Here is a 25,000-nt window from a genome sequence, read left to right on the forward strand (position 1 = left end):
GTGTGTGTGTGTGTGTGTGTGTGTGTGTGTGTGTGTGTGTGTGTGTGGTGTGTGCGTGCATGTGCGTGTGTGTGTGTATTGTGTGAGTGGTATTTCGTAGCCCAGTGCCTAAAGTGTCTGATACTTACCACTTTCACACTTTAGTGACAGGGACATCTTGGCTTTGATGGTTTGTTTCCAGTGTGTTGTAGATGTTGGAGAGTAGTACGTTTGTAAGGTGCAGTGAATTTGTGTAGTGCATAGTGAATGTGTGTGTGTGTGTGTGTGTGTGTGTGTGTGTTCGCGCATGCGTCTGTGTGTGTGAGTGTGTGTAGTGTGTAGTATGTACGTGTGTGCATGCGTATACACATGTGTGTGTGCCTGCGCCCGTAAACTAAAATGAATGCATCTAACAAAGTGCATGAAAGCAAAAAAAAATTGTTTGTTCACACACACACACACAAACACGATGACAAAAAACAACAAGAAAGCAAAACAAAACAAAAAACCCTGTCCCAGGTAAGCCAAACATATATACAGAAAACAACAATAAAACAAAACAAAACCCAGGCCCAAGGCAAGCCACACACACACACACACACACATGGAAAACAACAAGAGAAAAAACAAATCCCAAATAAGCAGCAGTTACCTGAATGAAGCCACTGCCCAGGTGAGGCAGCAGGTCTTTGACGGCACAGATCAGAGAGTCCAACTCCACACCAGTCACCACAGGGGCCTCTGCCCCCTGCCCACAGACACTGGACACTGACACTGTCGCTTGTCGTATAATGTTTGAAGTATTGTTGTTATAACATTGATATTTTATCATTGCCTCTGCCCCCTGCCTGTGGTATACCGTTTGAAGTGTTGTTGTTATAACATTGATATTTTATTATTGCCTCTGCCCCCTGTCCACAGACATTGGACACTGACACTGTCGCTTGTGGTATATTGCTGGAAGTATTGTTGTTATCATTATTGATATTTTATTATTGCCTCTGCCCCCTGTCCACAGACATTGGAGACTGACACTGTCGCTTGTGGTATATCGGTAAGTATTGTTGTTATTATTACTGATATTTTATCATTGCCTCTGCCCCCTGCCTGTGGTATATCCCTGGAAGTATTGTTGTTATTATTACTGATATTTTATCACTGCCTCTGCCCCCTGTCTGTGGTATACCGTTTGAAGTATTGTTGTTATTATTATTGATATTTTATTATTGCCTCTGCCCCCTGCCTGTGGTATATCGCTGGAAGTATTGTTGTTATTATTATTGATATTTTATTACTGCCTCTGCCCCCTGCCTGTGGTATATCGGTAAGTATTGTTGTTATTATTACTGATATTTTATCATTGCCTCTGCCCCCTGCCTGCGGTATACCATTTGAAGTGTTGTTGTTATTATTATTGATATTTCATTATTGCCTCTGCCCCATGCCCACAGACATTGGGCACTGACACTGTCGCTTGTGGTATATCGCTGGAAGTATTATTGTTATTATATTGATATTTAATTATTGCCTCTGCCCCGTGCCCAGACATTGGGCACTGACACTGTCGTTTGTGGTATATCAGTATGATTTGTTATTATTATTGATATTTTATTATTGCCTCTGCCCCCTGCCCACAGACATTGGACACTGACACTGTCGCTTGTCGTATAATGTTTGAAGTATTGTTGTTATAACATTGATATTTTATCATTGCCTCTGCCCCCTGCCTGTGGTATACCGTTTGAAGTGGTGTTGTTATAACATTGATATTTTATCATTGCCTCTGCCCCCTGCCTGCGGTATACCATTTGAAGTGTTGTTGTTATTATTATTGATATTTCATTATTGCCTCTGCCCCATGCCCACAGACATTGGACATTGACACTGTCGCTTGTGGTATATCGCTGGAAGTATTGTTGTTATCATTATTGATATTTTATTACTGCCTCTGCCCCGTGTCCACAGACATTGGAGACTGACATTGTCGCTTGTGGTATATCGCTGGAAGTATTGTTGTTATCATTATTGATATTTTATTATTGCCTCTGCCCCCTGTCCACAGACATTGGACACTGACACTGTCGCTTGTGGTATATCGCTGGAAGTATTGTTGTTATCATTATTGATATTTTATTATTGCCTCTGCCCCGTGCCCACAGACATTGGAGACTGACATTGTCGCTTGTGGTATATCGCTGGAAGTATTGTTGTTATTATTACTGATATTTTATCATTGCCTCTGCCCCCTGCCTGTGGTATATCCCTGGAAGTATTGTTGTTATTATTATTGATATTTTATTACTGCCTCTGCCCCCTGCCTGTGGTATATCGCTGGAAGTATTGTTGTTATTATTATTGATATTTTATTACTGCCTCTGCCCCCTGCCTGTGGTATATCGCTGGAAGTATTGTTGTTATTATTACTGATATTTTATCATTGCCTCTGCCCCCTGCCTGTGGTATATCCCTGGAAGTATTGTTGTTATTATTATTGATATTTTATTACTGCCTCTGCCCCCTCCCTGTGGTATATCGGTAAGTATTGTTGTTATTATTACTGATATTTTATCATTGCCTCTGCCCCCTGTCTGTGGTATACCGTTCAAAGTATTGTTGTTATTATTACTGATATTTTATTATTGCCTCTGCCCCCTGTCCACAGACCTCAGACACTGATACTGTCGAATGTGATATATAGTTTTTAGTATCATCATCATCGATATTTTAATGTTGCCTCCGATTCCTGCACACAGGCACCGGACATTCATTGACACTGTTGCTTACAGGATATGACCTGTTCTTATCATCAATATTTCATCGCTGCCTTCGACCACAGCCTATGGTCATCGGACATTAACACTGTCGCTTGTGGTATATAGTTTTAAGTCGTTGATTGTTTACTGTTGCCGACAGGCCAGCCAACCACATGGGACCACATCAGAACTGTCAATGACACTGTCGCTTATGGTATGTAAATGACAGGCGCAATAGCCGAATGGCTAAAGTGTTAGACTTTCAATCTGAGGGTCCCGGGTTCGAATCTTGGTAACGGAGCCTGGTGGGTAAAAGGGTGGGGATTTTTCCGATCTCCCAGGTCAACATATGTGCAGACCTACTAGTGCCTGAACCCCCTTCATGTGTATATGCAAGCAGAAGATCAAATACACACGTTAAAGATCCTGTAATCCATGTCAGCATTCGGTGGATTATGTAAACAAGAACATACCCAGCATGCACACCCCCGAAAACGGAGTATGGCTGCCTACATGGCAGGGTAAAAACGGTCATACACATAAAAGTCCACTCATGTACATACGAGTGAACGTGGGGGCTGCAGCCCAACGAATGCAGAAGAAGGAGAAGGTATATAAATTGTTTTAATCATCGATATTTCATCATTGCCTCCACCCCTACCAACAGACATTGACACTGTCGCTTACGGTATATACTTTTAAGTATTGTTCTTATCATCAATATTTCATAATTGCCTTCGACCACCGCCCACAGTCATTGTGCATTGACACTGTAGCTTATGTCATTTATCATTTATTCTTGGTGATAGTCCAGCCGGCCACACAGTGCCATATCAGGACTGTCAAACCATACAAATTCCCAACCGCGTCAACACTACATGTCACATACACAAAAGAAAACCATTAAGATAAGACTACAAAACACAGTTCATGACATATTCTCCAAACCATTTAGCTCCTTTGGACATATATAATTAGGCCATGCTGAAGACGACAGCCATTTAGCTTAATTTATTACAAAAAAAATTGTAAAAAAAGGAAAAAAAAACCAGTACTTCAAAGCCAAAGTATCCATTAAAACAGCCATATAGGCAAATGATACTGCAGAATGAACTGCTAGTGCCCATCCTAACTACCTAATCATCAGAGCAAACCAGCACAGATAGTTCACAATAGACAGCAGAAAAGCAACAACAACAAAAAAGTGTCAAGGCTTGCTTGAAAAAAGAAAGGGGAATGGACTGGGAAGGCAGAAAAAGGAGACAACAGTGAAGGAAGAAAAAAAGGCAGAAACAAAGAGAGCAATGGATAAGAAATTTCTATCACAGAATTTCCAGAAGGCGAGAACACTTTTTTTTACTGAAAGATCCCCAGCATACCCATGGGGGATAGTTTTAAATGATGATGGAGTCTCCCATCGGACCAACGGATGAGTAGGCAGGCAAGCTTATCTGTCAGTGTGTGTCCTCATATCGTTCTCACATCAGCCTGGTTGCCTGACCAGCACAGGTGACTTTTTTTTTTTTTAGTGAAGATGAGTTGTGCAGTCCCTTCCCCACTCTCTCGCCTACCGACGCTCAGAGTCTACATGTGTAGATACTGCCACGTGTAGAACGGCCTCAGCAGGTGCAGGTTTTTTCTTCGGAGTTCTGTCTCCTAGGAGTACTTCCAGCCAGCTCCCCCTGCCCTTTGGTCATCCTCTTCCGCCTTCACAGCCATTGAGAAAGGTTTCCTCCTCCGCCTGGTCCATCGTTGGGAGTTTTAAGTGGTGGTGGTGTGTCCATCGAGATCGATGATGACCATCGTTGTCATCCAGCTGGGGGATGGGGGGAGGGTGGTGGTGGGGTGGGGGGGAGGATGCTCATGAATCTATCTGTGAATGCGCAGATGGCTGAATAGTCCAATCTGCGCACAAAATGTTCGCTGACAGTTGGGGCAAAGACAAAGACAGGCATACCATTGTCAGGGAGCTTGTTTGCCCGTGACTTTCTGGCCTGCCTCTTCTGAACAGCTGTTGGGAGTTTTAAGTAGTGTCATGCTTATCATTGATACAAATAGTGACAAACTGCAAGCATACACATGCTAACAGTAACACACTCTCACTCTCTCTCACACACACACACTTATATACATCACAATAATTAGGCAGTTTGTTATCGTAACTCATTATCATCATTATTGACATTATTCTTCCCATGCCATTTCATAGCTGCCTTCTTTAGTTTCAGGGCAGCTGGGTGGAGGGGCATCGCTTTTACATCCGCTTCTTCTTTTCATTTACCCTGTTATTTTTCTTCTGCTGTTCTTCTGCCGTTCCTTTCGTTCTTTCATCTTCTTCCCATTATTATCATTACTATTATTACTATTTTTATTATCATTAGGTCCCCATTCAGCAAAAACGAGAAGACCCATCCACGAAAAGCCTGGCGCACCAACCTGCTTCCCACAGAAACCCTTGCCAGCGGTGAGAGCCATGCCTACAATACAGGCTCTGCACCTGGCCTTCCAAACCCAATATGGTACTTACTGTTCATAAAAAAAATAAATAAATAAATAATCAAAAAAATGTATAAAAAGATACATATACATATGAATAATTTTCAAAATAATATGATAACACGAACAAATAAATGATAATAACCACAAGAACTTCAACACACACACACACACCCTGACTCGGTCAGCCACAGAAGACTCGCTCGCAGCGCCAATTGCATGCAGTGGAGCAACAGCAGCAGAGGAAGACTGGGGCGCAAAGGTGGACAACGTCATTGTCTCCGCTGCTGCAGCCGCTGCGGCAGTGGAGGAGAGCGCGGAGGCCGGGCAGGGGGAGCCGTCAGGGCTGGTGCGCCCCCCGGTGTTCATGTTGCCCGTGGGCTTCTTCCGCCGGCCGTGGGCGGTGAACGCTGCGTTGATGGCCTCCGAGATGTAGCGGTAGTGGGCCTCGTCTCTGGACTGGGATAAGGGCTTCGGTTCTGTGGTTGGTGGTGGTGTTTTTCTATTGCTATTTCTTTATCTCCTTTTTTTTTTTTTTTTTGGTTGTTGTTTTCTATGTCTAATTCTTTTCTTTTTTTTTTCTAATCATTTTTCTTTTCTTTTTTCATTTCTTTCTTCTCATCAGTTTGATTGTCTGATCAAGGTAATCTAACTTAGGCATGGATAAGCTTTCATTTCGTTTCAGCACCCCCCCCCCCCCCCCCCCCCCCACCCCCACACACACACACACAAGGACTGTCTTCACCACCACTGAGGGGAACCGCACAAGCAGACACACAGTGGAGTCAGGGGCAACAGTGGAGATGGAAAGCGGGAAGGGGTTGGGGGTGGTTGGAGATGGTTGAGAGAGAAAAAGAAGGAAGCTAATGGTGGAGTGTGGGGAGCTGTGGGTGGAGAAGGCACCGAATGAAACTGCCAGATAAACCCTTACATTGATGGTTCTTTTCTTCCTGTAGGATTAAGGACCATTCTTGTGTGACAAAAAAAAAAAAAAAAAAAAAAAAAAAAAGCCCACTTGAAAACAAAGGTTAGACCATAACTGTGTTGTGTGGGGAGGAGGGGGTGGAGGGGGGTGTGGGGGTAAGTTGGTGCCGTTGTCCTGTGTGTGTGCAGAATCAGAGCCACCACCGCCAAAAAACACCACCAAAGAGACTCCTTTGCAATATGCATACGGACTTAAATGAACACACACACAAAAATTGTAAACAAAATGAACTTAAAAATAATAATAATAATAATAATAAATAAATAAAAAACTATATATATATATATATATATGCATTAAAAAAGGAACAGCAAAAAAAAAGCCCCCAAAACACACCAACAACACAACCCAAATGACTAAATAAAAACTACAACCACTTTCAACAGCTGCCACCTAGTCAGGGTGAGTATAGAGGTACATAATTATGCCCTTTTCTTTTCCATCCTCCTTCACAACATGTATGCAAACTCAAATTAACACACACACACACACACACACACACACACACACAGAGTTGTAAATAAAAGGATTTTTTTTTTTTTTTTTTTTAAACAACAACCAGGCATGAAAGAATGAATAGTCAACAACAACAACAAAAAAAAAAAAGAAAAAAAAAGAGCTCCCCAAACACAACAACGCAACCCAGATGACTAAATACAACCTACAACCACTTTTGACAGCTGCTACAGCCGAGTGGTTTCAAACCAAAAAAGGTTCATAGTTCAACCCTGTGCAGTATCTGATGTCTTATAACCAGAGACCCATTCTCAACTGATTAAACACACCACACCCCCCAAAATAAAATGATAATAATAATAATTAATTAATTAATTTTGAAAGTTTATAAATAATAAAAACAGATAAAATAATACAAATGATAAATTCAGGTTTCCCAGATAACTGGAATTCACCTTATGACCAGATTTTGTTTAGCAATCAAAGCATCAAATTTCAAAATACCCATATCAAATATCAAATAACCATATTCCGTTAAAAAAAAAAAAAAAATAAAAAAAGAGAGAGAGATAAGAAGTAATTTTTTTTTTAAATAAAAGAAAGATGAGTGAAAAACAAGAAGAGTAAATATGTATGCACTAGCTTGTGTTGCAGTCTGCACTCATTTCAGTTCTGGCCTTAAACTTAAAGCTTATCTCTTTCCATCTCTTTCAATTCTGGCCTTGTAACATCTTTCCATCTCTTTCAATTCTGGCCTGATAACCTATCTCTTTCCATCTCTTTCAATTCTGGCCTTATGACCTATCTCTTTCCCGAACAGTTCCCCATCCACACCACATCCCCACCCTCCCCCTAACAAAGGTCTACTGTCTATCTATCTACAGGGAGATCTATGCATAGAGCTTGGTCTTCGACCGAGGACAGGCGCTATGTAAGTATCCATATCAATCAATCAATCTACATGTGTTTATCTTCTTCTTCTGCGTTCATGGGCTGCAACTTGTATGTACATGAGTGGGCTTTTACGTGCATGAGCGTTTTTACCCCGTCTTGTAGGCAGCCATACTCCGCTTGTGGGAAAGGGGTTGGGGGGATGCATGCTGGATATGTTCTTGTTTCCATAAGCCACCGAACACTGACATGGATTAGAGGATCTTTAACGTGCATATTTGATCTTCTGCTTGCGTATACTAACGAAGGGGGTTTAGGCACTAGCAGGTCTGGACCTTGGAGATCGGAAAAGTCTCCACCCTTTACCCACCAGGCGCCGTTACCGGATTCGAACCCGGGACCTTCAGACTGAAAGCCCAGTGCTTTAACCACTCTGCTATTGCGCACATCACATTTGTTTAAAACTTCAGCCTTCACCATCCCTTTGAATCATCACAGTACAGCATGTGTGTGAATGACATTTTAAATGATTTACCTCTGCACAAGACTCTTCTTCTTTGATTGATTGATTGATATGGATACTTATATACTGCCTATCCTCGGTCGGAGACCAAGCTCTGAGCGCTTTGTAAACACAGGGTCATTTACACAACAGCTGCCTACCTGGGTACAGCCAACTGACGGCTGCCACTGGGCGCTCATAATTCGTTTCCTGTGCCATTCAATCAGATTTCAGGCACGCACACATACGCACTCAGACAAACATGTAATATTTAACATTTTATGTGCATGACCGTTTTGTTTATCTATCCCACCATGAAGGCAGCCATACTCCGTTTTCAGGGGTATGCATGCTGGGTATGTTCTTGTTTCCATAACCCACTGAACACTGACGTGGATTACAGGATCTTTAAAGCGTGTATTTGATCTTCTGTGTGCGTATACACACAAAGGGGGTTCAGGCACTGGCAGGTCTGCACAAATGTTGACCTGGGAAATCAAAAAAATCTCCACCCTTTACCCACCAGGCGCCACTGTCCTGTAGTCTAAAAATGGCATAGGCACCACTGAGATTCAAGTCACAGGATTCAAGCTGTATGAATACTTTAGCATCATCAGGAGTAGTAGTATAGGTAGTATTAGCATTATCATTCTTATCATCGCAAATACTATTATTACTATTATCATCAGTACTATCATTATCATTATTATCATTCGTACTAGCAGTGGTAGCAGTGGTATCAATATCATTACTATCATTGATACTTCTATTATCATTATCATATTTGCAAAGAGTTGTATTATCAATGGTTCCTCTATTGCAATGGGAAATCATTTACAGCTCAGTCTTTTGTGAAGGACCATGACTCAAAAACTAGGAGGCAAAATTGCACTGACTCTTAGTACTGCAGCCTTGATGGCTAGTCGGCCTTCGGGAACCATCCCAATGCAGACTGTCCTAAAACGTCTAACGCCTAAAACTCTCTTGGCTGAGAGAGTGGGGATGTAACTTGGGCAAGACACTCTCCACCATAATCAAATTCTAGCCCAGATAGTCAGGACAACAGTTAACAGTTACCTCCTCTGCTGTCCTGATGGTCATAGTCAAACACAACTGACTATCATTTATTATTATTATTATGATCATCACTAGTACTATGATAATTATCATCATTATTACTTTTATCATTATCATCATCAGTATCATTTCTGTTACTATTATTACTATTACAATTATTAACATCATCATCACCACCATCATTATCATTATTAATGCCATCATTGTTATCATTCATTACTGCACGTCAGAGCCCTCTGAAAGACTGGCAGAAGAGAAAGGATACACATCCGCAGCCTGTGACAGAATGTCCATGTCATCCTGGAAACTGAACTGTCCCTCGTAGTCTGCCAAAAACCTGAACAAAAATGGCAGGCAAAGCCATAAACAAAATGTGAACCAAAGCACTTCAGCTAGCGTGCACAAACGCACAAACACACATACACAATCACTCACACACACACACATACACACACAAAATCACATTTAAGCTTTTTTACATGTACATGTGTATGCATACACACACACACCCACACCCACACACACAAAGCACACACACACACTCACACACACACACAAACTGCTCGGGATTATTCCTAAAGAAAATAAACAGCACAGACTGACCAAACAAAATATACAGACCAGCAGAAGTTACACGTTTTCTTCTTCTCCACTGATGGACTGCAGCTCTCACATACAGCCTTTTCTGCTGATTTTAGTCCATCTAAAATTTAACCCTTTCGCTGCCAGGAAAATAAAATTTAATTGAAATCTATTTGCCAGGGTTTTTTTATAAAAAACGGGTATAAATTTTCCAAAAATTCTGTGCTCTTTGTTATTGGAGAAAGACCCATAAAAGTATATATTTTCTGAAAGGTAAATGAATAAAGAATACAAAACACATGCTGTTTTCCCATTTTATATATATTTTAGTGACATGCTATTGTTTTGAAATCAGTGTTTTGTTTTTTGTCACATTTTCAACTTGTTCATAACAAACATTAGTCAGGTAATTTGCACAAAAACATCATATTTTCTGGACAAATAGATATCTGCAAACACAAAATCATACTAGAACAGCCACAATATATATATATATATATATTTTTTTTTTTTAAGAGATAGATACACAATACATTGTGACTTCTCCAAGTGATAAGATGGATGTGAGGCCACGCCCCCTCAGTCTCCACCCCTCTCCTCTTCACCCCTCTCACATGGTCACTTGATTCAGTTCTCATCAGACCGCGTTGGCTGCATGCCAAGAATACTGCTCTGCTGCTAATTCGGTTGTTCTGTCGACTGCTAACATCTGTACAGCCGGCATCACTCACTGATAGTCGCAACTTGGCCACTCTCTTGATTGCTCCCTTTATTTTCTATCAGATTGTCCTATAAATGTTCATCACTATCTTCTCCTTCGAATTAATGCTTCAATTCTTTCTGAGCATCAGCTAAAGAAAGAAATCTTGGTTGATTTAGTTCGTCACGATCGCATGTCTTGAGCACGGCGTCAGTCCGACATTTTGTTGAGCGAGCAAGGAGAGAAGTCCGGCAAACACTGGGACAGTGACCCAACCAAAACGTTCAAATAAATGACTGCTTCATGACATAGATGGGGTTTCTAGCTATGAATAGAATCTAGAGAGATTCCCCAGACTAAAGCTACCACATTTTTGTCAACGAAGTGAATGCAAACCAGGGAAAAGTCAGAATATTTCGATGACGAGTTATCTCGTCATGCAGGCAGCCTAGGGGTTAAGGCAGGGTATATTTCCAAACTTGAACAGTCAGCCACATAAAATCTCATTTCAATGGGTGAACATGTGACAAACCTGAAGGCAAGTTTACATTTGACATGGTAGGGACCTGCAGGTACAATTTTCCTTGAAGGTTAAGTTGTCTTCATATTCAAGACAAACGTGGTGCACCACTCAGGCAGCTAAGCCATCGTCTATAATTAACAACGCCACCCGACTTACCCCCACCCCCTCCTCCCCACACAACACAGCTGTGTTCTAACCTTGGTTTTCAAGTGTTTCTTTTTTTTTTTCTTTCTTTTTTTTTTCAGACAAGAATGGTCCCTAATCCCACAGGAAGAAAAAACCCTTCAATGTAAGGGTTTATCTGGCAGTTTCATCCACACATACCAAACGCAAAAGTAAGTTAACAAAAAATAAATAAAACAGAACAAAACCTGAATTAATTCTCAGTGTGATGACGCTTTTGGCAGCAGGTATAAACAAATTTTCCAAACATTTGTACTTTTTTTGTCTTCTACTTACATTTCCAGGATAGAAAAATTGTGTGAGCTGTCACTGAGTGGTTGTCTGTTGTGTGAAATTTCAATGTCTAGAAACAGGCCAATTGTTGTCCGGTTGTCGCATTCTAGTTGTGTTTGGGGTACTTGTGTTTTGCGTACAGATAAGGTGCTAGTAACTGGCAAGGCACAGTGGTCGTAATTCAGTAGAAGAGGTTTGGTTGGACTTGTAGGCTGGAAAAAATGGTTCATTATTTTGCTTTCTGTATGAGTGTATCTATTTATTTATTTGTTTTCTTTTTTCTTCATTTTCTTTCTTTCTTTTTTCTTTCTTTTTTAAAGTCAGCTGTTTTATAAAAACAAATGTCATTAAACAAATACATAAATAAATGTACCAAGACTGGTCACCATCAACAAATGTTACTTTCCTGGTGGACAACAAGACATTTCCAAACATGTGAAGTGATGGCCTGGAGGTGAAATGTCCACCTAGGAAGCCAGAGAATCTGAGCGCTCTGGTTCGAATCACGGCTCAGCCGCCAATATTTTCTCCCCTTCCACTAGACCCTGAGTGGTGGTCTGGACGCTAATCATTCGGATGAGACGATAAACCGAGGTCCCATGTGCAACATGCACTTAGCGCACATAAAAGAACCACGGCAACAAAAGGGATGTTCCTGGCAAAATTCTGTAGAAAAGCCCACTTCGATAGGAAAAACAAATAAAAAAAACTGCACGCAGGAAAAAATACAAAACAATGGGTGGTGCTGTAGTGTAGCAATGCGCTCTCTGTGGGGAGAGCAGCCCAAATTTCACACAGAGAAATCTGTTGTGATAAAAAGAAATACAAATACAAAAATACAAATTCTGCAGCGACTACCGAAGTCTGCCCAGGCAATCACAAAAGCAAACCGACAGCCTTCTGCAGAAGATCTAACTCCATCGGAAACAAGTCTGGCTGAACTCAAGGCAAAATACAACCTTTTCTTCACGGCTCCTGACGAAGTGACTGAGGCACTCATGTAGATTTTTTGTTCTAGACTTCTTTGCATATGGGTCGGTGGCCTTGCAGTTAAATTCTGAATTCCCTCTCCTTCCCGGTCGCACTCTCTTTATGTCTTGCGTGCGTGCGTGCGTGCGTGTGTGTGTAGCTTATACTGAGGCATGCACACTTAGAAATGGTATTTGTTGAAAAACTACAGTGCCAGTTAAGTACTTCTGACAGAAGTCCCAAATTTACCGAAAATTGGCATTTGTGGGGTTGAAAACTACTGAAGGACATTTTTTGTGGACAGACAGGTCTGTAACAATGGTGAAAAGATAAAGACTGCTGTGTTCATGGTGTGGTTTGAATGGACTCTGGATGACTACTGCACAGTGTGAATAAATCCACCTTACTTTCCTCAGTATTTTATCCCCCTCCACTAGACCTTGAGAGGTGGTCTGGGCGCTAGTCATTCAGACGAGAGGACAAACCGAGGTCCTGTGTGCAGCATGCACTTGAGGCATGCATTGGATGTAAAAGATCCCACAACAACAAAAGGGTTGTCTCTGGCAAGAGTCTGTAGAAAAATTCAGTTTTGATGACGCTTGTAGACAGAGAAGAAGTGTAGCTCAGCACTGTAGCGATGTGCTCACTCCAGGGAGAGCAGTCTGAATTTCACACAGAGAAATCTGTTTTAACAAAATGTAACTAACACATCGCAATACAATAATCATTTGTATTTATAGTTCTCTTTTCATCACAACAGATTTCTCTGTGTGAAATTCAGGCTGCTCTCCCCTGGAACAGGATGTCGGTACACTACAGTGCTACCCCCACGCACCCTTTTTTTTTTTTCCTTTTTTTTTGATACAAAAAACAAATAAAACTGCACGCAGGAGAAAATATAAAAACAAATGGGTGTGGTGTAAGCGTATATGGATTGGCCCACATGCCATGACGCCTCCTAGAAAACTGAGACTGAAACTGCTGTTGTAAATTCTCAGATGCGGTGTAGCATGTATGGATTGGCCTGCACGCTACTGAAACAGAACTGCTGTTGTTATTCCTCACCTTTTCTCTCCCAGAACTGCAGACATGACTCCCAGGAACTCCTCAATGTACTGGCTGTTCTTGCTGGTGTCTTCACTGCTGTACACACACACACACATAACATGCACACACAAACACAAAATATGCACACACACAAACACACAACAAGTACAAACATAGACACACACACACACTCACACACACCATGCACCAATACAGACACAGACACATACATACACACAACATGCACCAACACACACACACACAACATGCACCAACACAGACACATACACAATCACACACAGACACCAACACAGACACCCACCCACACCCACAAGCACACACAGACACACACACACACAACATACACACACACACACAACACACATACATACACAACACACACACACACACAACATGCACACACACGCACATGCACACACACCACACATACACACACTGATTGATTTGAACAGCAGGAATATGACAAGTGATGACATAACAAGAAACCTGAAATACAATCATAAAAGTAAATTATCATATCCATATAAATCCATAATGTAAATGCTGCATTCATCTAAATCCATGACTTTAAATATCAACACGTGCTAAAGCCAGGAATATAAATGCTAACTCACCTAACTGTGTATGTGTGTGTGTGTGTGTGTGTGTGTGTGTGTGTGTGTGTGTGTCTGGGGGGGTGAGAGACAGAGAGAGAGAGAGAGAGTTTGTGTGTGTGTGTGTGTGTGTGTGTGTGCACGCACGCGCATGTGTGTGTGTATGTGTGTGCGTGCAGTGCGTGCATGTGTGAGTATGCACAAGTTTTTATATTGATATGCACTTGTATGTATCCTAATTTATACTGCATCTGTGTTTGTGTATGATTTTCGATTTCTGTTCGTACCTTGTTATGTACTATCCCCCCCAATATTCCTTGTGACCCCGGTACACTTGGTAATAAAGACATATTCTATTCTATTCTTCTAAATCCATGAATATAAAAGCTAACTCACCAAAGTCCATGAATAAAAATGTTTATTCATCTACTGCAGAACCCGGACTATAAACTGCAATTTTTCCCCTCAACTTTAACCCCTATGGCTAAAACAATGATTGCCGCTTGTTTGTGGATTTTCCCAATGCCAAGTTTAGCAGCATTCTCAAATCTATTTGTTCCCACAGTCTCCAGTCCATCCTTAGCCGCAACAGTGTTAACTGTTCACGTTTTTTAATCCAAATTTTCAGACACTGAAACATGCTAAATCCATGACTTCACTTTCAGTTTCAGTAGCTCAAGGAGGCGTCACTGCGTTTGGACAAATCCATATACGCTACACCACATCTGCCAAGCAGATGCCTGACCAGCAGCGTAACCCAACGCGCTTAGTCAGGCCTTGAGAAAAAAAAAAGAAAGAAAAAAAAGGTGAATAAATAATAGATAAGCTTACATAAATAAATAAATAAATAATAATTATGATATAAAAAAGGTAGTAGTAATGATAATAATAATAAAATAATAATAATAATAATAAATAAATAAATAAATAAGACAACAATAATGATAAATAAGCAAATAAATGTAAAACATGAAGACACACATTCACACATACACCCACACATGCATAACAGATATGCACCAAACATGCAGTTTCACAGAATCCATGACTACATATGTTAATTCATCTAAATCCAAGAATATAAAAGCTAATTCATCCAAGAACATACAGACTACATTTTACTTTTATTTGCCATTCTGAGACCATCAAGTAGAAAGCTTCAATAGCTGGGGCTTTAAATGCAAACAAAAACCACTGAGGAATGATGCTGGAAAAAAAAAAAATAAATAAATAGAAAGGAAATTTTCTGTCTAAAATTACGTTTAAATACCATACTTACCGTGACCCAACTAGTGCTGACTCCGGCAGGGGTCTGACATTCCTGCCTGTGCAAATTACTATCCGCCTATGCGGAGAAAACGAAACTACGGCCGATAACCTCACGGAAGTAGGTAACCTCCCCTTTGTCCCGCTGGGTAGCGCCCTCTTTTGACGGCAGTCATTATGACTCCTGTCCTGTGCTCTCCATACGGCTAAGTTTTTTCGTATTTTCTGTCTGTCTGTCGATTCTCTGGCGTTCTTGTTTTTTTGTCAAATTTTGTCTCAAACCAGGTCACATAATTATATGGTTCGATTGGGATATCGGGCTAAAATTAAGGCGCGAAGAATAAAAAATACAACCCCAAAAAAGCCAGGCTTCATGACAACACCACCTACTTTAAAAACCAGTTGGTAGAGAGTTTATAAAGCTGTTTGTAATACTGGAAAGTTTGCAGCCAGGCTTTTCAGGGCCCTATAACCAAACTGAATGTTTCACTACCGAAACAAAGTAAAAAATAAAATAAAGACAAGAGAGGCAAGGCCTTCAAGACTCACTTGTGCTAGTTGTAACAAAAAATGATAATAATGACTCCTCTTGTTGTTGTGTCAGAATAAGAGGTCAAAGTGCCAAGTTTAGAGAATATTAAAAATATAAATATAACAGTACATGCAGTTTGCATATAATTAGGCTTCTTTTTTTATTTTTTGTGCCCATCTCAGAGGTGCAATATTGTTTTAAACAAGATGACTGGAAAGAACTGAATTTTTCCTATTTTTATGCCAAATTTGGTGTCAACTGACAAAAGTATTTGCAGAGAAAATGTCAATGTTAAAGTTTACCACGGACACACAGACACACGGACACACACACACAGACAACCGAACACCGTGTTAAAACATAGACTCACTTTGTTTACACAAGTGAGTCAAAAAGGGGGTGTAGGGGGATGGGGGGGAGGTCGTTAAATAAATATACAAGAACAAAAAAATCACTAAAATGCCAATATGGAAATATGTGTATTATGAGAATCCTTACCAATGAACTCTGCTTATATCACAGATTGACATAAATTTACAATTGGGCCAAAAGCAAAGTGAGAGCGGTATATATATATATTTTCAGTGGTTTCTCCATTGCAGTGGGAAATCATTTACACTTTACAGCTTCATCTTTAGCGAAGGACTATGACTCTCAAACTAGGAGGCAAAGTTGCACTGGCTCTTAGTGCTACAGCCTTGGGGGCTAGTTGGCCTTTGGGAAACAATCCCAATGCTGACCGTCCTAAAACCCTCTTGGCCGAGAGAGTGGGGATGTAACTTGGACAAGACACTCTCCAAAATCATCAAATTCCAGCCCAGAAGGTCATGATAGCAGCTGCCTCCTCTGCTGTTCTGATGGTAATAGTCGGACATGACTGACTATCATATTATCAAATGGAAATGCTCTCCGCCATGGTAACAGCTGGAGGTGACAGGCAAACGAACACTGACAGAGCAGGCATCAGAACACCATCCACTACCTTATGGAGTCAAGGACAGGCTGCAGGCAGGTGTGGGAGACGATGAGGTGAAAAGTCGTCAACAGGTGGAGCCGTGCCTGCTGTAGCTTGTTCCGCAGCATCATCTTCTGTCTGTCGGGGCAAAGGAATGATTTGAAGGTTGAAGGTTAAAGGTCCCATAGCCTTTTATGGCCACTGGGGCAGTGGATTTTCATGTCCACTGTGTCTGGGGGTTTTGGCATAGGAAGGCAGAGCTGAGTCCTCCCTTCCTGAGGAACGACATCGTAAATATTTATACCCAAGAGCAAAATACCTCATTTTGATCAATGCTTGCTTTCTCTGCTGCAATGGGAGTCTATTTACAGTTTAGTCTTTTGTGAAGGACTCTGACTCAAAGTAGTAGGAAAGACTGCGCTGGATCTGTTTACTATGAAACCCTCCAAATGAAATACGGTTTACAGTGAGCTTTCATGTTCACTATTATGTGATTGTGATTGTGGGCGTTTGGGTGGGAGGATGTGTGTGTGGCTGAATGTGAGTGTTAATGTATGGAGGAAACATAAATGCACTTGGTTGTTGTGTCTAATATATTTGCAAATATTTTAGCACCCATAAAATCTAAGGAATAGAATTTTCTTCTTTAAAAAAAAAAAAAAAAAAAAAAAAAAAAAAAAATGTGTGTGTGTTATTTTTTGTTGTTGTTTTTTTCTTTCTAAAAATCTTAGTTATCTTCCCCTGATTGGGAGTTATGTCATCCTGTCAACACTGAACTGAGGATAATTATATTCTCCATTCATTTTCCTTCAAGAAAACGTAATCCTTTGCATACTTTTAAGCATGACCTTGATTTTTGTGATTTTCTTTTTAGAGACTAGAATTATTTTGCAAAAAAACACAAATCATTACAGAAGTGAAAGGGTTACTAGATACACAAATATATATGCAGGCACCCAAGGCCTGACAAGCGTGTTGGGCTATGCCGCTGGTCAGGCATCTGTCTAGCAGATGTGGTGCAGCATATATGGATTTGTCCGAATGCAGTGATGCCTCCTTGAGAAATCATGGAGTCTGGCAGTGCTGAAAGCATGGCCAAATAGCTCAGAGGTTAAAGCTTTAGACTTTCAATCTGAGGGTCCCCGGTTCGAATCTTGGTAATGGCACCTGGTGTATGAAGGGTTGTGATTTTTCCGATCTCCCAGGTCAACATATGTCCAGACCTGTAAGTGCCTGATCCCCCTTCGTGTGTATATGCATGCAGAAGATCAAATACGCACGTTAAAGATCCTGCAATCCATGTCAGCGTTTGGTGGGTTATGGAAACAAGAACATACCCAGCATGCACACCTCCGAAAACAGAGTATGGCTGCCTACATGTTGGGGTAAATGTACAAAATGGTCATATAAGTAAAATGTTATATGTCTGTCTGAGTATATGCCAGTGTGACTGAAACCTGACTGAATGACACAGGAAACAAATTATGAACGCCTAAATGGCAGCCACCAGTCGGCTCTACCCAGGCAGGCAGCCTGTTGTGCAAATGACCACCGAGTTTGTTAAGAGATTAGAGCTTGGTCTCCGACTGAGGATAGGCGCTATATAAGTATCCATATCGTCATCATCATCATCATCATCAGCACTGACCTCACACTGTCAAACTGTCGCTGTCTCATGGAGCTCTGCAAAGCAGGAATCAGCTTCTCGTACATATGGGCCAACCTGCAGGGAAAGAAAAGCGCCGAGAAAGCTGGTTTTATCATGGAGACTAGAGAAATAAAGAAAGTGGAGATACAGATATGCGTTTGTGTGTGTGTGAGTGAAAGTGAGGCTAAGTCAGTGACAAGATGGCGGAGGAAGCTGTGCTAGTTCTCTTCAACTCGGGACACTGAAGATGAAGATTTTAGTGGATTCAGTGAGCAGGATGACGTTGAATAAATGTGACTATCCCTAAATTATGGATCTTATTTTCCTTGTGTTCTTATTTTTTTGTGGCACTAGCAGTATTTTCGCTTGCTTTTCTTTGTGTTGTTCCTGCTTGTGTTTATTTCATAACCTACAGTATCGACAGCTTTTCTTAGTATCAGTATGTGTTCCGGTACCGGAAATAAGTGCGGCTTATAAACCGGTGCAGCTTATGTATGTATAAAGTTCAATTTTTTCCAAAATTTAATGGGTGCAGCTTATATACCAGTGCGCTTAATAGACCAAACTTTACGGTAAACACAAAGAAAATAAGATCCATAATTTAGGGATAGTCACATTTATTCAACGCCATCCTGCTCACTGAATCCACTAAAATCTTCGTCTTCAGTGTCCGAGTTGAAGAGAACCAGCACAGCTTCCCCCGCCATCTTGTCACTGACTTCAGCCTCGCTTTCACTTCATGAACATGAAGGTGTAGGTCGCTGCTGGTTCGTCGCTTGCACTGTCTGCTAGGTCGATCGCCTTCAATTTGAAGGCTGCATCATAGGCATAACGTCGCGTTTTTGGCATGATGAGGGTGTACGCTTGAGCAGAGTAAGAACTGAATGCTGATCTGAAGGCTTTAATGTGTGTGGATTTGATTTATAAAATGTGAACAGTTAGCACACTATCCTGAAGCTCATCCAAAAATTCATGGACAGAAATCATGATTTTGGTGAGTTGAAGGGCAGCTAAGAATAGACGAGAACATGACACTCCCGGGATCGTTAAAATCCGCAAATAAGCTGCATCATTGTATAAGCCGCAGAGGTTGAAGCTGGGGTAAAAAGTCGCGGCTTATAGACCGAACTTTACAGTATTTATTATTTTTTGTGGCACTAGCAGTATTTTCGCTTGCTTTTCTTTGTGTTGTTCCTACTTGTGTTTATTTCATAACCTACAGTATCGACAGCTTTTCTGTAGTATCAGTATGTGTTCCGGTACCTGAAATAAGTGCGGCTTATAAACCGGTGCGGCTTATGTATGTATAAAGTTAAATTTTTTCCAAAATTTAGTGGGTGCGGCTGATATACCAGTGCGCTCAATAGACCGAACTCAGTGATCAGGGTTTAAGGCTCCCCATTCTGCCACGGCAGCTCTAACCTTCTCTCTCTTTGTGTGATGCTAAACATTCAAATAGCTTAGCAAAATGTATTTAACCTAGTTCAAGGCTGAGAAGGGAGACTCGAAAAACTGATCTCATATACTACTGTTTCATCTAAAAAATCAACCCTTAGTATTTATAAACGTCATTTAATTCATGTTACCACTGTTTCATTCATTTATTGACAATAGGAAATTTTCTATCTAAAATTACGTTTAAGTAACACACTTACCGTGACCCACTAGTGCAGACTCTGGCAGGGGTCTGACATTCCTGTCCTGTGCAAACTACTATCCGCCTATGCGGAGAAAACTAAAGCAGCTACGGTTAACCTCCCGGAAGTAGGTAACCTCCCCTTTGCCCCCCTGACTAGCGCCCTCTTTTTAAGCCAGCCATCATGACTCCTGTTCCTGTGCTCTTCATACGGCTAAGTTTTTTTTTTCTTCATATTTTCTGTCTGTCTGTCAATTCTCTGGCGTTCTTGAGTGAAGATGTTACACTGACCCACGGGACTTGCATTGTCTCTCTCCCTCTCTGCCACTATGAAATCAGGTCTGTGGCCTCGATTTACAAGAATATGAACCTTAGTAGCAGACCATGAAAACTGTACGTATACACACCGATAGATTTGTTTTGTATCCCTTATGAAGTGCAGAAGAATGTTGTGGAAAGCATGAATGTGTGCATGTGAATGTGTGGGAGGGAGGGAGGTAAGGGATGAAGCATGTTTTCCACTTCGTGATACGAGCATGTTGTTTAAGTCATTAAACCATTTCACTTCTTTTTTTTTTCAGTCTTGAGTAATGACTCTCTCTTTCTCTCTCTCACTCACACACACACACACAAGCACACACATTCACACACATGACTGGCAGGAAAACACTCGCAAAAAGCAGCCACTCACTGTGAACAGAAGTGAAGCTCGTGCAGCACAGCGCAGGCCGGGGGGTAGATCCGGAGGAACGAGGTCAAGGTCAAGGCTGTGTCGGCCAGGTACAGCACCACATCCTGGAAGTCCCCCATCGCCATGGAGACCAGGTCCACGGAGGAGGACGAGGAGGAGGGCTTGCCGTCTGTCAACTTCTGTGGCGCCAGGTCTAGAGACTCCGTCTCCAGCCCACACTTGATGGCGATGTTGACAAACACCTGGTCACACACAGGAGACTCAACAGTCAACACAGGTTTGCTGTGCATTACACAGGCATAGAAACTCACTGCTCGACCTGTGCAAACACTGTACTAAAATGTCAACAATAAAAGCTTAAGGTAAGTAAGTTACACACACACATACATACACTCTTCCACCTGCGCAAACACTGCAAAAACAATGTCAACAATAAGAGCTTAAGGTAGCTAAGTTACAAGTAAGTTAATAAAGCATGCATGGACGTTAAAATTTAATCACACACACACACACACACATACAAACATCCACCCACAACTACCCCCTAAACCCCCAGCCCCTTACCTTTCTCCTCTCATCCCCCTACCCCCCCCCCAGCCCCCCGCCCCCCCAACCCCCACCCCCAGGCCCCCTTGCCCTCCCCATACAAAAAAACAAAAAAAACATCCCAACCTGCAAAACGATTGGGACGGTAGCCCTCAAGTCATCCAGATACTGAGGCTGGTTGGAGAAGACGTTGGAGACCATTTTGCCCAGGAGGGCGCCGTTGGAGTGACCATAGAGGGCGCACAGGTCCATCAGCTTGGGGATGTCGAACAGGAAGTTCTGGTACAGGATGTCCCCAAACACTGCGGGCGTCAGCCAGTTCTCCTGCATGTTGATAAATCTTTTTTTCGTTTTGTTTCAAAATCTCACTTGGCAGAATCCACACAACCCTTCCTTTCTTGATGATGCATTGTCACCCACACACTGTGACTGTGTCATGAAGATGGATGGATAACAGGATGGAGAGACTGATAGGATGGATTGATGGATGGATGAATGGACAGATGGCTGGATAGATGAAGGGATAGACAGACAGATGGATGGATGGATGGATGGACTGATAGATAAATAGATAAGATACACAGACAGATGGATGGATGGGTGGACTGATAGATAGATAGATAAATAGATAGACAGATAGACAGTTGGATGGATGGACTGATAGATAGATAAGATAGATGGATGGATGGATGGATGGACTGATAGATAGATAAGATAGGACAGATGGATGGATGGATGGACTGATAGATAGATAGATAAATAGACAGATAGACAGATGGATGGATGGACTGATAGATAGATAAGATAGATGGGTGGATGGATGGACTGATAGATAGATGACAGATAGATAGATAGACACATACAGATAGACAGATAGATAGATAAGACAGATGGATGGATGGATGGACTGACAGATATATAGATAGATAGATAAATACATAGACAGATAGACAGATGGATGGATGGACTGATAGATAAGATGGATGGATGGATGGACTGATAGATAATATACACAGATAGATGGATGGGTGGACAGATAGATCAAATGATAGATAAGCATACAGACAGATAGATAATTTGGTACTCATATATATATATATATATATATATATATGTGTGTGTGTGTGTGTGTGTGTGTGTGTGTGTGTGTGTCGCGCACACACACATTGAGAGAGAGAGAGAGAGGGGGGGGGGGAGATTGTGTGTGTACTGTGTGTGTATTCCTTATAGTATTATTCCACCATCTGTATCTGTTCAAAAGACACATGTTAGTGGTTAACTCATTCTCCTGCAATTGATCTTTCAAGACAAGACAAGACAAGGCAAGGCAAGACAAGGCAAGATAAGGCAAGACAAGACGAGGAAAGAATGCAAGGCAAGACAAGGCAAAAAAAGGCAAGACAAGGCAAGGCAAGGCAAGGCAAGAATTCAAGGCAAGGCAAAGAAAGTCAAGGCAAGGCAAGGCAGGACAAGACAAGGCTAGGCAAGAAAAGGCAAGGCAAGGCAAGACAATACAATGCAAGACAAGGCAAGGCTAGGCAAGACAAGGCAAGGCAGGACAAGACAAGGCTAGGCAAGGCAAGGCAAGGCAAGGCAGGACAAGACAAGACAAGGCAAGGCAAGGCAAGGCAAGGCAGGACAGGACAAGACAAGGCAAGGCTGGGTAAGGCAAGGCAGGACAAGACAAGGGAAGACAAGGCAAGGCTGGGTAAGGCAAGACAATGCAAGGCAAGGCAATGCAAAGCAAGACAAGGGTAGGCAAGGCAAGGCAAGGCAGGACAAGACAAGGCAAGGCAAGGCAATGCAAAGCAAGACAAGGGTAGGCAAGGCAAGGCAAGGCAAGGCAAGGCAATACAATGCAATGTAAGACAAAGCAAGACAAGACATGATAAGACAAGACAAGGCTTGGCAATGTAAGGCAAGGCAAGACAAGGCTGGGTAAGACAAGACAAGACAAGGCAAGGCAAGGCAAGACAAGACAATGCAATGGAAGGCAGGACAAGACAAGGCTAGGCAAGACAAGACAAGACAAGACAAAACAAGGCTGAGCAAGTCAAGGCAGCGTAAGGAAAGACATGTTGATTTTAGGAAGTGCTATTGGGGTGCATTAAGATGTTACATATTTCATGTAACTAATACAATTATATGAAACACATCTGGCACTGTCCTCGCAATCAGTTTGCAATGGCCATACCAACTGGTCAGTTTTGAGGCGTACATTTGTCAGAGCATGCACAAAACCCCTCCTCCCAATTCTTCTCAAAGTTTGTTATTTTCAGACAAATGTATGAAAGCTGGCAGTAACCTTGCTCTCAATTATCCTGTTAAGTTTGGGGGTCTTTTTTCTTCTTCTTCTTCTTCTTCTTTTTCTTTTTATTTTTTTTAACATCAAATCAACAACAATCTTCTGGGTTCTTTGCCTTCACCAATGTAGAACTCGTGTTTTTCTTCTTTGTTCCTTTAACTCGTGGAGTCCTGCACCCGAACATTGCTCTGGCATCAAAATTTGTCTCATTAAAAGTGTTTTTCATGATCTTACACATGTATTTTAATTTATAAACCAACAGGGAAGGGAAGTAACTTCTACACTATTTCCGGATGTGTCCACACATGATTTGGATGAAAAACTGTCCTTTTTTGACTCACTTGTGTAAACAAAGTGAGTCTATGTTTTAACCCGGTGTTCGGTTGTCTGTGTGTGTGTGTGTGTGTCCGTGGTAAACTTTAACACTGACATTTTCTCTGCAAATACTTTGTCAGTTGACACCAAATTAGGCATAAAAATAGGGAAAACTCAGTTCTTTCCAGTCATCTTGTTTAAAACAATATTGCACCTCTGGGATGGGCACAAAAAAAGAAGAAAAAAAAAGCCAAATTATATGCAAACTGCATTTACTGTTATATTTACATTTTGTTAATTCTCTAAACTTGGCACTTTGATCTGATATTCTGACACAACAACAAGAGCAGTCATTATTATCATTTTTTGTTCAAACTGGAACTTCTTTTGCTAAGCATGGAAGTTATATTTATTTTGCAAACGTTTTGGTGCAGATAGTAAAAAGGGGAAGTTAATCTGTAATTAATGATAGAGGACTTAATTTGCTTTAAACTGATCTTTCTCAACATTACATTTTGAAATTATACTCAATACATAAAAAGCTTGTGTGTTTTACTCTCAGTGTACAGGGCTTTCACTATGTTCATTCGCCCAAGTGGTCTTTTTCGGAAAATACTAAAATCAATATGACGAGTGGACTTTATAGATCTATCGGCTGAGCCCTGAAGGTCATGGGCAAAAATCAGTTGCATACACATATTTATACATATTCAAAGCGCATGCTCATATTCTTCACAAACACGAACGACGCCATTTTGTTTTAAGTTGTTGACCTGCCAGTTCAATCCTATATTCAATGGACAATACACGATAACATGTGATGGAAAGTTGGAGAAGGAGACCGTTAAATATTTATTCAGAGAAAGATTTGTGAACGCCTCATCACTTACTAGATTATGCCCCAAACTGCCATAAAAATATCCACAGAATCAGTCGGAATTCACAGTTAAAAATTGTAAACCATGCGAGTTAATACCCTTGAACTGATGAAACGAAAAACTTTCCAGTCTTGACTTTTCTCAAAATGAAGTCCTTTACACTTCATATATCGTTTAGAAGTACTTGTACTTGGCTCT

General features: G+C 41.3%; 2 protein-coding genes across 6 annotated transcripts in view; one reads left to right on the forward strand and one right to left on the reverse strand.

The window, feature by feature from the left end:
* The window catches only part of LOC143277658 (uncharacterized), a 615,105-nt gene that overhangs the window by 309,923 nt on the left and 280,182 nt on the right, over positions 1-25,000 (forward strand). The gene's annotated exons all lie outside the window — the stretch shown is intronic.
* LOC143277440 (activating signal cointegrator 1 complex subunit 2-like) overlaps positions 1-25,000 on the reverse strand; it is a 53,661-nt gene that overhangs the window by 15,963 nt on the left and 12,698 nt on the right. For 3 of the 4 annotated variants that reach the window (XM_076582251.1, XM_076582254.1, XM_076582250.1), the window contains exons 6-13: positions 21,431-21,628; positions 20,759-21,000; positions 18,432-18,506; positions 16,811-16,921; positions 13,435-13,512; positions 9,405-9,476; positions 5,403-5,682; positions 632-727 (exon numbers count right to left, since the gene is read on the reverse strand). In XM_076582251.1, the coding sequence (XP_076438366.1) occupies positions 632-727; positions 5,403-5,682; positions 9,405-9,476; positions 13,435-13,512; positions 16,811-16,921; positions 18,432-18,506; positions 20,759-21,000; positions 21,431-21,628 (1,152 nt within the window). The remainder of the gene's footprint in view (positions 1-631; positions 728-5,402; positions 5,683-9,404; positions 9,477-13,434; positions 13,513-16,810; positions 16,922-18,431; positions 18,507-20,758; positions 21,001-21,430; positions 21,629-25,000) is intronic. The other variant, XM_076582255.1, reaches the window with a different exon arrangement.

Source organism: Babylonia areolata, chromosome 34, assembly GCF_041734735.1.
Source record: "Babylonia areolata isolate BAREFJ2019XMU chromosome 34, ASM4173473v1, whole genome shotgun sequence".
Taxonomy (NCBI): Eukaryota; Metazoa; Mollusca; class Gastropoda; order Neogastropoda; family Buccinidae; genus Babylonia; species Babylonia areolata.